Source organism: Serinus canaria, chromosome 1A (genome assembly GCF_022539315.1).
Source record: "Serinus canaria isolate serCan28SL12 chromosome 1A, serCan2020, whole genome shotgun sequence".
Classification (NCBI taxonomy): Eukaryota; Metazoa; Chordata; class Aves; order Passeriformes; family Fringillidae; genus Serinus; species Serinus canaria.
The window spans coordinates 66,800,318-66,817,564 of record NC_066314.1 but is presented as its reverse complement, the minus strand read 5'-3'; the positions used below and the strand labels follow the sequence as shown (position 1 = coordinate 66,817,564).

The 17,247-nt window shown below is 41.2% G+C and overlaps 2 protein-coding genes across 3 annotated transcripts in view; one reads left to right on the top strand and one right to left on the bottom strand.

Annotated features, from left to right (window-relative positions):
* Nucleotides 1–17,247, bottom strand: part of CACNA1C (calcium voltage-gated channel subunit alpha1 C) — a 458,270-nt gene that overhangs the window by 438,876 nt on the left and 2,147 nt on the right. The gene's annotated exons all lie outside the window — the stretch shown is intronic.
* DCP1B (decapping mRNA 1B) overlaps nucleotides 6,626–17,247 on the top strand; it is a 40,035-nt gene continuing 29,413 nt past the window's right edge. For both annotated transcript variants that reach the window (XM_030237804.2, XM_050984259.1), the window contains exons 1-3: nucleotides 6,626–6,785; nucleotides 8,003–8,043; nucleotides 10,223–10,350. In XM_030237804.2, coding sequence (XP_030093664.2) covers nucleotides 6,651–6,785; nucleotides 8,003–8,043; nucleotides 10,223–10,350 — 304 coding nt within the window. In that variant the 5' untranslated portion in view covers nucleotides 6,626–6,650. The remainder of the gene's footprint in view (nucleotides 6,786–8,002; nucleotides 8,044–10,222; nucleotides 10,351–17,247) is intronic.

Sequence of the window (17,247 nt, the reverse complement as noted above, 5' to 3'; positions counted from 1 at the left end):
CCAAATTAAATGGTGATTACCAGGGAGATGTGGCTGGAAAGGCATTATCTTAGGGAAGATATAATTGCTGCTGTACCTTATTAACCTATGAGAAATAGCAGGACTGCCAGATCCTCCTCAATATTTTGGTGGCTTGTCTAGCCAATCAACCACGCAAAGAATGAAACTGATGGCTCAAAGCAGTTTATGTCAATTTATCAGAACAGCAATAAGGTAATGGCTATCAATAATATTTCATTGAAAACTTTATCACAGACAGTTGTGATAAGAAAAATCACAGAAAAAAAAAAACCACATACTAGCTCCAAATGGTTGCCTCCTCAGGATAAAATCTAGTGTTAAATTTTAACTTTAATTAAAGTAGCATGGGGGTGGAAGTAAAGGAATTTGCAAAGTTAAACCTTCTGAGAAATGTTACTGCAGTTAGTGAATCCTGCTACATTAAATAAATAAAGAAGGAGGAAAAAGCCTTCTGTAAGTTTCGACAGTATTTCTTCTTTGCTACAGCAAGGAAACCAACAATATATGATTGGAATATTATCAGCATTAGAGAGAGACTGGAGGATAAAATCTAGAATTTTATTAAGAGATCTGGCAGAATAACATGCACAAATGTACAGCTATAAAAGTCAGGCAAGTTTTGGGGATAAAGGCAACACAACCAGGAAAAATATTCCACACACATTCTTTAGGTTCATCATATTCTCATTTCTGCTCACCTAAATACAGGACAGTGAAATCAGACACTCACTTCAATCATTGAAAATCTAACACTGATCAAATTTAAAATTCTTACTGACTAAATGTACAGAAGGAGAATTTTTTCTTAAGTTTTCCTGAATGACGGGAGAATTCAATGCAATTATATTGGTATAGGCTCTCCCTTCCGCCTCCTGAAATAAGCCTTTTCCTTGTGTTAAGTTTGTTTTTACAGCTCAGATTATGCCCTCTGAAAAGTGACTGAAGGTAAATCAAAAAGAATTCCTCACAATTATAATACGTACATAGAAAGCTAGAAAGGAAAAGATGTAGCTCTACTAATGACAGTAGGTAACTTTCCTCTAGCTCCTCACCAAGCTAAGCCACTGGCAGAAACTGGGCCTATAGAAAGGTAAAGCTCAGTACCTTGCAAATAAATGCATAGCAAAAAAAAGAAGCGAAGAATTATATTTTTGCTAAGTGATTATGACAGTAAGTTTTTGTCATCTTACTGCAAAGGTTCCATATAATTATCTCCTTATTGTAAAAGTTTCTTACCTCCTTGGTGTTTCTCATGGGCAGTTCCTCAGAGCACCGACTCTTCCTTCTTCACACGGCAGCTAAATGATGCCAATTCCCTTCTCAACCAGCCACCCCACTCTTTTATAGCACTCTTCTTCTCATTGGTTACACCTGTGGCCTGTTCCTAATCTTTGATAATTGACCCAGCTGCAACTCCTTAGGGGTAAGATTACTTTCTACACTATCTTTATTTTCTTATATTCTATCCCACTACAGTAAGACTGTTAAAAAAAAAAAAAAAGTCCTTTGGTAAAAAAACAGGCTCTTACATGCAGGAAAAATGCAACCCTCAAAATCACAGTAAATGATAGCTAATTATTTCATAATTAATTTATCAAAATTCCAGAATTCAGAACAATGCTGAAGAATGCTCTCCCATTCCTATGCGTAGGGGGATACAATATAAGAAAACGAAGGTAGTATAAAAGGTAATCTTACTCCTTAATGAGTTGCAGCTGAGCTAATTATTAGAGATTAGGAACAGGCCCGACTCTAACAGGCCACAGCTGAAGCCAATAAGAGGAAGAGTGTTATAAAAGAGTGGATTGGGTGATTAAGAGGGAACTGGAGTCAGTTGGTTACTGTGAGAAGAAGGATGAGTCAGTGCTTAAAGGAGCTGCCTTTGAGAAATACCAAGGAGGTATGAAACTCTAGCAATATAGAAACTTTGTAATATAATAACAACACCTGTGTGGACTAATTCTGCAGAAAGTCTCATAAACTTCACCAGAGAGCCACATTGCAGACAAGCACATGCCTGCTAAGAATCTAATGTGCTGGGGTTTATCTGGGGGCAGGAGGGGAGCTGTTTAGAATTGGAATGAAAGCAGCTAGATTTAGTTTTAGTGCAGAAAGAGAGTATTTTAATAACAGCAACAGAAGAAACCGTAATAGTCTGACCCTGTATTCATGAAAAAACCTTCAGCAAGTAATAAATTACTAACAAAAAGACTAAAATGGTTTTAACCATTAGGGCTGGAGTTAAGAAGTGGTCTCAGAGCATGACCTAAAATATCAAGTTTTGAGCATGAGGAAAGTGCTCCAGTGCAAACCTACTGAGAGCCTTAATAATAGTGGGCAGAAAAAAGCACATATTTCAAATTATCTGTGCCTGGGAAGGGATGCAACCAAACTTTAGCACAGTCACAGGGAACTGGTTCCCAAAGGGGAGAGGGGCTGAAAAACCCACATATTTCAGATGTGCCTGGGAAGGGATGCAGCTAGGCTCCAGAAAAAAAGCACAGGGCACTGGCCCAAAGAGGGAGTGCTGCCATGCTGCAGCACTGAAAGCAGGTGCCCGGGAATATGTGGAGCATGGGTAATCAAGCCTTGCTGGATCATTCTGGCTCCACCAGAGCAACCTGCTGCTCCCAGGAAAGCAGCATGCTGGAAGGCTTCACACAAATGCATTTGAGTGGCCCTGGATGAGAAAGAGGATCTTAGGAATGCTGCCTCAGCACTCTCCCCTCTAGCAGGGGCAGCAGTGGTGCCACTAGTCAAGGTGAGAAGAAAATTGTTGCAGCCTTTGGGAAGGAAGGAAAAGGCAGCTACCATGCAATAACAGCTCCAAAGGGGCTGGAGAAGAGGAAGTGAGGCAAATGAGGTGCTCAGCATTACAGTGGCTCAAGCGCTTTCTGCTGTTTATCAGAAAAAGGTGCAGCTCAGAGGAAGGAGCGAGTGTGGGCAGGTAGGCAGGCAGCCAGGGGAGGCTGTGAGCTCAGCAGGGCTGTGAACACTTGTTTCTCACACAGTTCATTTCCCCCATCTGTCTGGTTCACACTGAGGCCACGCACACACCTGTGCCAGGCCAGAACCAAGGTGCCAGAAGGGCAGGACTGAATGCCTGGGACCTGGGGCAGGGCTTGCACGTGCTCAGCAGTGCCCCCAAATAAATCCACAGAAAATCACATGCTCAGTGCTGATAATTTGCTGGAGGAAGCATGTTGAAATCTTTAAAAGTGACACAGATCACAGAATGTGAAAGTTTAATAACTGCATGAACAACCCTCATGAAAATGTTTGGCCTAACTATCTACACATTTGTTATTAAAGGAGACCTTCAAAATGTCATGCTGTGTGGGTTTTGCCCTTAAATTGGCCTGACTATTACCTACACAAAATCCTTTTCTTGCCATATCAAAAGGAAAATATGGTTTGGGATTTTTTAACAAAACAGTATCCAGGTAGGTAGAAGACAAAAAAGTTACATTCTAATTATAGACTGCATGAAATGATGACATTTTGAAAGCTAGAAAATTACTTTGTTTCATAAACAAAATTACAGCAAAATCATTCAGACTTGATTTTACAGTTGTCATGAACTACTGGATTACTGACTGTAAGAACCATTGTTTAAGTAATCAGCGGTTTTAAGCTGTGACATTTTTGCTAAAACATCCTTAATATTTTTTTTTTTGAGAATTCACAGTGTTTCTCTTCATAACAGAGTCTTGTTTCATTGGAAAATTTTTAGTCTGCTATCAAGTGATCCCATAAAGGAGGGCAGAACTAATGGCTTTATTAAGTATATTTACTTCAGGCTAAATGGAAGGAGCAATTACATTCCACTTATGCAGGAAAACAGCTGGAACCCGCTGAAGGTACCTCAGAGTGTGAGAGAAAATATAAAAAGGCCTGGTCAGAAGCCTGACAGGTTTGCTGACTCAAAACACAATGTCAGGGAACTGTCTGTCCAGCTGTGTGAGAAAGGGGCTCTGGAACGTGGGAGGGAGGTGGTAAAAAGCAGCTACAAACAGAAACAGCCAAAATATCTAACAGGACAGTCTGCTTCAAGAGATTTGAAGGGGGGGTGTGGGGGGAAGAAAAAAAAAAATCAGGGCATCTTTTATTTAAGTATTATTGTCGAGGCAGGAAAAGCATCTGTAAAGGAAAAGTCAAGGAGTGGGACTCCCAAGAGTTTCACACTTCTATCCTTGGTGACAAGTTTGGACTTTGTGTAAGCAGGAGAACTGCCAAAGAATGGAAAATGATGGTAAAGAGAAGCCCCAGCACATGAGGAGGAATGTGCTTAAGGGTGCTTGGAAACTGTGAACTGAGAACTATTTAATCAGCAAAAATAAACTAATGTGCATCTGTTAATTATTTAAGCGAAAGCTGACTTATCTTTCCTACTTACTCTTTCTTTTGGTTTTTGGGTTTTTTTTGCCTCTCTAGTCTAGGTCATGCTAAGGACAGCAGTTTTCCTTGTCCACCGTGAGCCCATGTATCTTCCTTGCCGTTACAGGATCTGTAGGTCAGCCAGAGCTTTGCAGTGGAACTGCTCAAAGCCATTTTCCTACCACAAGCATCACAAAAAACCACAGAATTCTAAACTCTAAAGCTGTATTTCATCACAGCCCCAAATGAAACAAGGTGGCTTTAGACAAGGAGGAAATGAGAGTGAGACAGATTATAACCAGAATATGTTCAGATGTTTCCTCTCCTAATAGATGCTTTCAGAACAAGCTGTAGGTCCTTATTCTTAGTGATGCAATTTTTGGCGGCCTTCTGGGATACAATGAAACATATAGAGTGTCTCCTAAGTCCAAAAACCAGCCTTTCTTTCTGTCCTTTTTGACAACATGGCTACTCCTAACTCCACTCAAGAGACTCACTGTCCAGGCATTTAATTCTATGAATTCCCAACTTGCTGTCTCTCAATTCTCTCCTATCCTCACTTCACACAATGGGAATCTTTTACCTAGGCTTGCCCATGTGCTCTTGGAACAGATGCTACTGCTCCCTCTATCCTACCGGCTCCATCTGCCCTGGAGCAAGAAGAAGGGAAGAAAACACAACAGCAGAACTCATCCCCTCTGTCCAGCTACTGTCCTTTTGAACATGTTGTGTCAGGAATATTGCAAACAATTAAGACAGCATCCACTACCACCACCCTGGTTCTTCCAGGGCATCCTGGAAGTTCTCTGGCTGTAAATGTATCACCCTACTGCTTCTCTACAGGGAAGGTGGTGACTGCCTCCAGAATGGCTACATCAGTGTGAAGTGATGAAGTAAAAAATATTTGCTCTTGTAGGGGGTTCAGGCAGGAGTGTTAAGCAACTCTTTTCCATGGAAGTATATATTGAGCTTATCTGTATGCCTCATAAAGCTCATGTATTTGCTGTAAACTGTCAGTACCAACAGATTAGTACTAAACATGTGTGCCTGCCGGGAAAAGGTGGCAACTGAATCCTTGGTGTTGTCCATCTGTTGCTCGCTGTTTGTATAACTCCATTTTATAGCATGCTTGTTTAGGTTTCAGCTGCTTGTCGCACGTATGAGTGTATATATATATATATATATGTATGTGTTTGTGTGTATATTTATGCACACGAGGGCTGTGTGATGGTTTAGCTTGCAATGCTGCTCCCTTCGGCTGGGCGCAGGGGTGTGTGAGGGTGTGCCAGCAAACAGGGCTGGGCGATTTTACAGTTGTCATGTACACCTGTCATGTACAGAGAGAGCAGCGATCCGGGCCCGCGGCTCTCCCTGGCCCAGGGGTCTGGAGCAGGGCGGAACCCCTCACGGATCCCTGAGCCCTTCATAGATGGCCGAGCCCCTCATGTATCCGTGAGCCCCTCACGGATTCCCGAGCCTCTCCCTCATGGACCCCAAGCTCGCGGGCACACCGGCTGGACGCGCTCGGTCCCGCTCTCTGCAGGGACACCAGAGCACCCACAAAGACTCCCAGAGCTTTTTGGTTCGAAAGGGACCTCTGGGGATCATCCCTTCCGACCCCCGCCCAGGCAGGGCCACCTGGAGCAGGCGGCACAGGAACGCCTCCAGGTGGGCTTGGAATGTCTCCGGAGAGACCCCATGGCCACCCTGGCCAGCTGTTCCAGTGCCCTGCCACCCTCAGTGTCAAGTTCTTCTACATGCTGAGGTGAAACTCCTCAGGTTTTAGTTTGTACCCGCCGCTCCTCGTCCTGTCGCTGGGCACCGCTGAAGTCTGGCACTTTCCCCTTGGTGATATTTACAAGTATTGATGAGATCCCCCCTTAGATTTCTCTTTCCTACAGCGACCTAAAGTTGGTCTTAACTCCCCCCTTAGGAGGGGACAAGCAGCTCCCGCATGTCCCCTCCTAAGGGATGAGCCCAGCCGCAGCAGGAGCACCACAGCACTCCCAGGAGGACAGGGAGGAGCTGGAGCTCCCTGCGTCGCGTGTGGGACGGCGCGTCCCTGTGCTGCTGTGGACACACCAAGTGACCCCGCGTCCCTCTGTCCCTGCCGTCCCAGCCCTGTCCCCGACCCGCCCCTCGCCACCGCCAGCCATCCTGAGCGCCGGGCGCTCGGCGCTCGATTGCTGCGGCTGCTCCCGGGGCGGCGCGGCTCGGCGGTGGATTGGTGGGGGCTGCGCGGCGGGCGCAAGATGGCGGCGGCGCTGGGCCGGGGGCTGGACATCAGCCTGGCGGCGCTGCGGCAGCACGACCCCTACATCAGCGGCATCGTGGACGTGGCCAGCCAGGTGGCGCTCTACACCTTCGGCCACCGCGCAAGCCAGTGGGTACGTGCGCGCGCCCGCCCCGCCCATCGCGCGCCGCGGGGGCGGGGCCTCGTCGCGGCACGCCCCGCCCCCTCCCGGCACGCCCCGCCCCCCGCCGAGGTGTGAGGGTGGGGGAGCGGGAGGGGCCCGCCGGTGTCACCCGGCCGTGTCCCTGGTGTGCTACGGACAGCCACCCTGGGCACGCTGAGGAGCCCCAGGGTGCCCGGGAATGGAGCTCTGGGAGGCTGCAGGATGGAGGATTTCCGCCACGTGCGGGGGAGGCTGCGGTTTAACCTGGGGCTGTGGGAGAAAAGGGTTTAACTTGGGGCTGTGGGAGGCTGTGGTTTAATCTGGGGTGGTGTAGGCTGAGGTTTAACCTGGGGCCATGGGAGACTGGGGTTTAACTTAGAGCTGAGGAGGCTGGAGTTTAGCCCAAGGCCGTGGAAGACTGGGGTTTAACCCAGGGCTGTGGAGGTTGGCGTTTAATCCAAGTCTGGCTTTTAACCCAAGGCCATGGAAGACTGGGGTTTAACCCAGGTTGAGTTTTTATCCTAAGGCCATGGAAGATTTGGTTTAACCCAGGGCTGGTTTTTATCCTAAGGCCATGGAAGACTGGGGTTTAACACAGGGCTGGGGTTTAATTCAGGGCTCCAGACCTCTGGCACTCCTCTGCCCTTCCAACACCTATAATGGAACCCAAATGTGTGCAGAAGAGTGGTGGAGTTACCAGGGCTAAAAGCATTGTGATAAGATGTACAAACATAGTTATGCTGGGGAAACTAGGTAATAGAACATTTAGGGTCTTTGCAGGTGTATCTTGGCTTGCTGTAACAGTGAGACTCAGGGCCTGTGTTTGAAGAACCTGCCCAATCTGTCTTTTGTGTTGTTTTCCTCCATTTCTGTGCCAAACAACCAACCCCAGAAGGCAGGTGCCCTTTGAAAACTCCTCTCTCTGCCTCTTGCCTGTGTGTTGTGCTCAGGTGTAGCCTAGAATGAACCCAGTGCAATGTTTAGTGCCATGGCAGTGTGCCTTCAGCCTTTCTACCTCAAACCCTGGGTCAGCTGCATAGTAACCTGAACTAGCTCCAGCCTCTCACCACCAACCCATGAAATTTGGTTTAGTAATTTTTTCCTGGCTTGGGTGAGAGAGGTGTAACTGATGATACTGGTAAAAGAGACACTGATGGTGACCAAAACACTGCCCTGTTTGCAACTTTCTTAATGTTTGTTTTCCTCAGGAGAAGACAGATGTGGAGGGAACGCTGTTTGTTTACACAAGGTAAGCACATTTTGACATATACATGTGAAATCTGTGGATATGGAAAAGCTGGCTGGGATGGAGCATGGCTGGATGAAATAAAATGCTCCCCTTTGTTCAAGTGTGAAGAGAAGCTGAAACTGCCAGAAGAAAATGTGGGAAAGAAAACCCTCTGAAGGAGACGTGACCTTGTATTTTGATAAGACTTCCAAATGTGATTTAAATGTCAGTATGGGTAAACTGTAGAAATCTTCTGTGATGGTTTAAATAGGATTTGCAATTTAAAACTGTCTGAACAAAAAAGAGTGAAATAAATAATTCTATTGCTGAAAGGAAGAGAATGGCAGAGCTTTTGAAATATCATGTCCCCTACTTAGGGAACTTTCTTACTACTTGTGTGTGTTCATTTTTCATGCATATTTCAACCAACATTTTGGATGATTTTCATGCTTTCTTTTAGCAGCAACTCTGGTTGTGGCTTTCAGAGCATCATTTATTGCACCATTTGTTCTAGCACATGTGTTTGTTCTGTTGTGGGGGTTCCATGTTGGTGCCCCAGCATTTCTCTGTGACTGCTGTTAAAATCAGAAAATTGCACAGTCAGCAGCTCTTGCAGTAGCTGCTGAGGTGTAACACCAAAGCAGAAAGTTATTTTTCAGCTTTTGTGTCAAAGAGGATCTGGTAGGAGAGCTGAGAAAGCAAGAGAAAGTTTTGAGAAGTGTGTGAGGTGACAGAGAGGCCCAAGAGCCCATGAGTGTTGTGGGAAGTGGGAATGCTGGTTTCAGTCCCTGCAGCTCTCGTGTACCAGCAGTGGCAATGGTCATCTGCAATTTTTCTAAGCTGCTCTCAGGTAAGTGGAGATCAGATGCTGTAAATTTACCACCACAAGAGGAAAGCAGCAGCCCTTTGTTGTGCTGGCACTAGGTGGATGTGGTGACTTGTGTGCTGCAAAACCGAAGCAGTATTTCCTGGTGTGTTGGTTTCAAAGCTCAAGAACTGACAACATGAAACCTGGTCATTCTGGTATTGTTATCTTTCACTGCTGTTTTTGTTGCCTGAGGAAGTTTCCATTTAGGGCCCAGGTTGCTGCCTGGCTTCACTTTAGGCAGCAGTATGGAACAAATTGTGAACTGTGAATAACAGCATGCATTGCCTTCATCATCAGTTTTAACTTTAATTTTCTGTGACTTCAAACAAATTTATGAATTCCTGTGGAAAGCACATTGCCAGTAGACAGTCTGGAGACCAGTGGTGCTGCCTTTGTTTCTTCTCATTACCTTAGTCACAATGTAAAATGATGTTGCCATTTTACTTGGGCTGACTCATTCACTGCCCAGCTCATCTTTGTGAATTCGAGGAATAGTCAAAAATCAGATTTCCAACTGGATGAACACCAGAGGAAATGGACTCCTTGTTTATTTGAAGGGAAATATCGACCCTTGCAAACAAGGATTATTTTTTTGGTAGACTCCAATCCTGTAATACAGGTTCCTGTATTTTGGTTTCATTGAGAAATCTGCACACCAGCAATTAAACAGAGGTGGCACTTTTCCCAAATGTTTAGCCATCATCTTTTCCTTTATTGCCAAACTTGGTTTGAAAGGAGTGTCTCCTGTCAGGATCATGAGGGGTTTAACAGTTTTATCTAAGTGACTTGAAGTGTCACCTCCATGAACGAGCATGACTTAGTCATAGCATGGTTTAGGTTCATCATTTATCAGGGATTATTCAGGGATGGGGGAGGATTCACAGCTGCTCTGGGGCAACCTCTTTCAGTTTCTCACATGGTGACTTTTATGATTATATTTATATTATATTATATTAGGTGGTATAGAAAATTCTCTCTTTGATGATTGTTAGTATCTGCAGTCGTTCACCTGAGTGCTGAGAACGTGCCTTGCTCTGACTTGTTTTAATTGATGCTTTCTAGTCCAGCAAGGAGCTGTAGGGTAGATGGTGGCATTGAATCATGTGATGCTGATGGTCTGTTTATTTCTCATACATAATGTAGGGCCTTGCCATAATTAAAAGGATTACCAAAACTCAAGAGTCAGTTGTTATTTCCTTGGCAACAAAATTAGGTTTTTGTAGCATCTCTTAGAAATAAATAAATAATTAATTTGGAGCACTACCCAACAAAGAAATTCTTGTGATTTCCTTTTCCCTTGACTTGATGGGATTTCTACTTGTTCCTTTTCAGATCAGCTTCTCCAAGGCATGGTTTCACAATAATGAACAGACTGAGCATGGAAAACCGAACAGAACCCATTACTAAAGACCTTGATTTCCAGCTCCAGGACCCTTTTCTGCTCTACAGAAATGCCAGGTGTAAGTATGTGACACGTTGGGTTAAATATTGGAGTCAGGTTCTCTTCAGTCTGTTCTTGGCTAAGGTAGTCCAAGTGCTTAGACTGCAGCATTCAAGGGGTGAAATTGAAGGAATGAATTTTGCTTTTTTGGTGTTCTGAAAGAGAAGAATTGCTCAGTGTTCCCTAGAATGCCACTAAAGAAAGTATTAGGATGTGCTTAGGAGTGATCTCCTCATTTAATTGACAAATTGTGGATGCTTGTGGTTGCCTCTGTGTGATGGGCTGAAAGTGTGTGTGTGTGTTTTCTGAATACATCCCAGTCACTGCTAGGAAGTCTCAGTTTAATATTTGTAGTCTTGATTTTCTGTATAAAAATAGCCAAATGCAGCCAATCCAAGCCCTGTGTTCTGCTCCAGCTCCAGAACATTGTTCTTAGAGCACATTGGAAGGCAGGTTGCTTCTCAGCTATTAGGCGTAACTCTTGACAGCATAATGCTGAGTCTAATTTAAACCCTGCTGAAAGACAAAGTTATTACTTTGGGCTTTCTGTTGATATTGCATGATTATCTTTGCACAAGAATTAGCAAGTGTCAGGCAAGCTCAGCAATGAGTGGAAGACATGAGGAAGCTTATTTGTGCATGCAGATCTGCACACAGACTGTTACAATGTGCAGGGAGCAGTTGTAAATTCAGTTTGGAGCTGTGCTTGGAAGCAGAGCTGTAGTACCTGATCTGGCCTTTGTCCTTTATGCATAAAAGCAGATTTCAGAAATGGTTTATGTGAACTGTGATGCTCAAGTGTTCCCTCTGGATGAAGTAAAGGCAAAAGCAATCAGTGGCTTGCAAAGTAGCCCAATTTGATAATCTGCTAGACCTTCTTATTTCATAAACTAATTTAGAGTTGGGAAATATATCAAGAGGGAATCCTGTTGTTCACACACACTATGTGGTAGAAGCAATAGAGGAAGAACATTCTAAATAGCCTAAATGAAACTGCTATTTTTGAGACTATTTTCTAAGCTGACAAAGAATTGGAATTCAGAAGGAAACTGAAAAGACTTGCAGAAATCTCCAGGCTAACCTAAAGTGGGACAGACATTAGGATTTTAAGTACTGTGACACCTCTTTATTCCATCTGTTTTTGAAGGCTTTTTCTTATGTAGCTGTAATCTTGTTTAATCTCATTTTGAAACTTCATTAGGAGTTTATGTATGTATATGTCAATATCTACCTTTTGAAACCTGATCTAATAATTTTTTATTTTTGTTGACACAAGTGGTATAATGAGTAATTAGAAGTTGTCATAATTTTGTGGTGACAGAAAATAAGTTTTTAGTCTGATTACTGCACATAAATTGTAATTTGTTTATTTTTTTACTAAGAGAAAAATCAGGGGTTGGGGGATGTAAGCTCTTTTTTCACTAAGAGACGAAGTGAAAATTTTAGATTTGCAGGGTCTCAAATATAAGTAGCACCCTGTGCTTCTGAGCAGGATGTCTGGGTCTGTGGATCTGATTTTTACCAGGGTTAGCTGTCTGATCTAACCATGGGTAAATCTGTACCTCTTCATTGAATTGAGAGTTTGGTTGTCTGAGAGCAGATTCATGTTTGTTTTTACTAAAAAACCCTATAAATTCAATGAGTATCAGATGAGTTCTGATATAAAGTTATGTTACCCCAAGCTGTTTATCTTCCTAAAATATTCTTACAAAGGTTAGTTATTATATTTTCAAGAAAACTGAAGGTTTTGATACTTCAAAGCAAAGGCTGTTGTTTTCTCAGATTTTCATGAAGACATCTGTTTCCAGAGCAAATTGGAAGACAATTTTTACCAATTCGAGTGGTCCAGGTTTTCTTTAGGTCCCCACAGTTCATGTCGTGATTTCTTCATTGAGTTGCACATATCTCTTGCCCTTTCTTCCTCATTTTGTATTTCAAAGCCTTTGCAACATGTAATAAAGGGATCTCCTTGACAATAAGTGTGGGTTTTCACAAGGGTCTCATCCAAACACAGTTCTGAATATCCTCTTGAATTTTCTGTATTAATATTTTCTTGATCTTGTACAACTTGCCTTTATAGTTTTTGCAAAACTTGGGCTTGAGGTTTATTGTTAAATGAACTTTACAAAACTGGGGTGTTTAGGCTCTTCTGTAGTATTATTTTTGTCTCCTGCTTTCACATACTAACAAGGAGTACTCAGTAATAGCTGTTTACTCTGCAGAACAGTGGATGGTTTGACAGTTATACTTAACCTTATCTGGAAGCAAATTATCTTTTTCTAACCTGATGTTTGACTTGATGACTTCTTAGGCTGCTTTTCATACAAGTCTCCTTATTAGATCTAACAAAACTAACAATTTCCTCTGCATTTTTTATTGCTGGCCCTGCCCATTGTTTTGTTTCTTTCAATATTCAAAATTCATTTTGTACAGCTGAGTACCTGTGGCTGGTTGTATCTCTCAGTCTAAAATAAATATTTTTGTCAGCAAAAGGTGGTGCTTGTATACTGGACAAGCCCACCAACATTTTGTGGTGTAACAGCTATCCTTTTGTAAAGCTTGCTTTGTATCCAATATATGATCAATAGAAAAAAAAATTCCAAAACTATATAATAAATGTAAGTTTTAGAAATGCTTAAAATAACAAAGGTGTATTTCACCTTTTTACTTTCTTTTTCCATATTTCTTTTATTGTTTCCTATGATCCTGGTCATCTTAAGTTGAATTATTGTCTGAACACCATGTTGGAGGCACAGTCTAATTCCAGGACTTTTCAGGCTGGATTTGGGATCCATGCCAGTTAATGTTTGCTCTGATCCACTATTGCACAGCAAGGTTTTTTTTTGGGAAATCTGTTAGGGTAGAGCTGAGGTTATTCAATTCAAAGCCAGGAGGGAAGCTCGAATTACAGTTTTTCATGCCAGCAGAAATCTTTGTCCACCAAGGAACAGAAGGTTTATGGCTCAAACAGGCAATTTTCAATGTGACCTTTAAACTTCTGTTGATAACTGCAATTTTAGATGCTTGCTTTCTGAGAGCAAGACAGTAGTTCTGGTTTTGTTTAGATGATCTAACAATTTTTAAATTTTCATGAGTTATGTATTTGACCAATCTTAACTACATAATTATTACTTTTTTTATTAGTTTTTGGTGATAGTTATTGGGAAAATCAGTAGAGCCTGCTGCTTAAGCCTTGATCCTGATTGATATGAGATAGTTCAGAAGAAATACATAGTAAATTATTTATTAAATTACCTTAATTTTCTCCCTTTAGCAGCTGTATAATAATTACAGCAATTCCCCACTCTCTACTGTACCAGGTGGTTTTGTCTGTGTGCTGGGTCAGGGAATTATTTCTGATTTCACTCATTTACCTTTTCATCACTGAATTCTGCTTTTGATGCTTATAGCAAACAGGGAGTTTGGGGAATATTAAGTTGCTTATCTCAGAACTGGCTTCACCTTGAGCATTTTAGCTGCCAAGAACACAAGATCCTACCTTAAAATAGTATGCTAATTGTGACAATGATCTGATACAGGTTAATTGGGTGCTTTTCTGCTATATTGAGTGGAGAAAGAAATTGTGTGACATGTCAGCCAGAATTTCTCTCTGACAGTTTCTGTACCTATTTGAACGCAGAAGTTACTTTTCACTTCTGTGCCACACTGTAGCAAGGGCTTTGCTCCTGTCATCTCCTAAGCCTGAAATGGAATAAAGCCTTCCTAGTTAAAGGTGTCTGTTGAATTTGGGCCTTTGCAGAGGTTCAGCAGGTGATACCAAAGCAGAGCAGACGTGCCTGGTTTTGGCAAATTGTGTCCAGACATGCGTGGTCTGTACATAATCTTACACTTGTTTCAGTTTTCACTTTAACCTGCTGCCATATGGCTGTCAAAGCCATGAACATTTTGTATTATTTTCCCAGATTTTTACACTGCAGAGACATCTGGTAAATGGGATGGGAGGGAGAGGGAAGTTTGCCAGCTGTCTAAAGAAATTTTGTGGGTTTTATCTGTGGTTTGTGGGTTTGTTTTTTTTTTTTTCTTCCCCCATAGTTCATAATTACGTATGAAAATTTTACCAAATATATGCTTGGGGGCAAGTACTTGTAAAATTTTTAGGAAAAGATAACAGTGTATATTTTCCTCCAATTATTATTTTTCATTCTTGGATTATAGCATCCACGAGCATTCTCAAATAAAGCAACTCATCTTATTTTGAGACTGATAGTAGCTCTTTTTAGTTCACTCTTCTAAGGAAATACACCCTGATAAAAATACAAATGAATTATACATGTCCCACCTCTGCAGTGACCCTTCAAGTAGCATTTCTCTTGTAAAAACCATCTTAGCTTGAAGACTTTACAAGTTTACTTCTGAAGGGAAAAGTTAGAAAGCAATAAGAAGAGAATCAGAGTGATATCAGAGTAAAAAAGAATTTATGATGAAAATCAGAGTAAAAAAGAATTTATGATTAAAAACAATCCTCTTTTGACTACCATAGTGAATTTTTCCCCTTGAAATGTGTTCATCATATACAGTATATTATTGTGTACTTTAAACCTCTTATGATTTTTTTTTTTTTTAATTTGAGAATGAAACCAGCATTTGGTGGTAAAATTTCCTTGTGTACATATTTAGACTTGGCTTTCTGCATATTGACCAATAAACTGCTCCTTGCTCAACTGAGACAGGCAAAATAGATATTCCAGCCTTTGTCTTTCTGATGTAACCGAGTTTCTGTTTGATGTTTTTGGTTTGGGTAAAAATACCAGTTTAGAAAGGGGAGTTTTCTTTATCAGCCTCTGTCCTGCCAACATGCAGTATTAGGTCCAGTATCAAAACCCCAAAAGGATGAATGCAGAAAATAGAAATGTGTATTCAATTGATTATTCCCCAAATGCTCATTCATCTTTCAGAATTTTGAAACAAATACCTGTAAATGTGTTTAACTTAGTCCAGTTTGTATTATTTTTTCTCTAAATGTCTCAAGAGCAGTGGTCTACTGATGCAGAAAGATTACATGGCTTTCTGTTGCTGCATCATTACAAAAATGCAGTGTTTTTGTCACAACTGAATAAGTTAAAACCTTTTTTTTTTTTTTTTGAGCTTAAGTTTGTTTGCAGAACTATTATTCTGGCCTGCTACAACCTGCATGTTTTGTTTAAGAAAATATTTCTGTAGTTTAAAACCCTTTGAAAAGTGTCAATTTAAAATGAAAGTCCAAACTCAAACTGTAGAAATGCTAAATAATTTTGGCAGAAGGGTCTTACCTTTCTTAGGGATGTATTCTTCTCAGCCTGTTTTTTTTTTTTTTTTGCTAAACAGTTTTGGGTAAAGCTCTTTTTGAAAAGTCTGCCTGGACTGACTAGTGCCATTTTTCAGAATACAAATGTGCTTCACCTGAGGTTCTGTCCTTGGAGACATCTTTGTTTCAGAGATACAAACAAATCTCTCCTCTTTTCCATTCCAGTTTCTCTCCTTTGATCAGCATTTTAAAAATTCATTTGTGTATCCAGCAAGACAGAACAACAGCAAGAGGTCATGATTATCTTCCTGGATGTTCCTGGCCTTAAAGTGAAACCTCAGTTTTGCTGAGAGTGTTGGAATACTACCACTCTTGAGCATAGACATTCTTTTCCTTTTCTAAATTTCCAAAGGAAACACACACGCTGAAAATAATTAATGTTTTTGTAAGAATTAATTCTAAACCAAGAAAATTAAAGATACAGCAAGAATTTTGTCACGTTGCATGCATTTTTTTTTTTTTTGGAAACCTGTTTAAGTTTCTGTCCAACTTAACTGTTTTATAGTTTGTAATCTGCAAATTTTCTTGAGAGAAGTAAGCAAGCTTCTTCTATTTATTGGACTCATAGTGATGATAATTTTTGTTTCATGCAAGATGGCCTCTGGCACTCAGTTTATTGACTTCCTTGTACCTACACTCAAATTACCTGTTCATAAACCAGTTTATAGAAACACAGATATAGGCATAACTAATTTTCTACTACATTTCCCATATAGCTCCTGCCTTTGTCAAGGTCTATACTTCAACTAACCAATGATTTTAATGTGCTTAGAAAATGGTAAAAATTACTTCAGAATGTCCAGGAAAACAATAAACTTCCCCTTGGAAATAGTATAGATACCAATTTACATTTTTATCACTAAAACCATAAAATATATGCAGTTATATGTTAGGTTTTCATGCTTTCTGTCTCAATTTTCAAGGCTACCTGAAAATCTTTAATGCCTGCCTGCTGAGATACAAAAATATTATTATAACTTGATGGCATAAGTTAATAGTGCAGTCAGGGATAGATGGGCATGCAGCAGTGCTGTCTCTAGGAAAGTGGGTTTTAACATCAGTAATTATGGTTTAGCAGTCAGGTTATTTTGCTCTCCTCTTCCAGAGTGCACAAACTACAGGGTTTGAAACCTGTAGCTAAACTCTGCTTAAATCCATGGAAGAAGGAGTGGATTTTTAACCTAGGGAAGGGAACATGAAAATGAATTTAAAATAAATTAATTGAAAAAGTGTCATAGAATATAGTTTTTTACTGAAACTTGTTGTTGATCATGATTTCTTCTTTCCCCATATTGAAGCTGCCACTCTTCTGAGCAGAGCACTGGACTAAGTGGACTGCAGAGGCCCCAGCCAAACTAAATTTTTACTGTGGCTCTAGGAGTAGCAGCTATTAATTAATTCAGCTTTAGAGTGTTTGGGGGTTTTTCATCTGGGTCTTGTGCAGAGTAAATGTTCTGTGATTTACGTTTTTACGGTTCATATTAAAAAAAAGGAGGAGGAACTACAAAATTCCTTTTTGTTTGTTGTTTTTAAAGCAAAGTTGTTTGTATTAACAAGTATTTCTAAATTTAGTTTTTCCAGGGCTGCCCTATTATTCATCTTTTCCTTTAA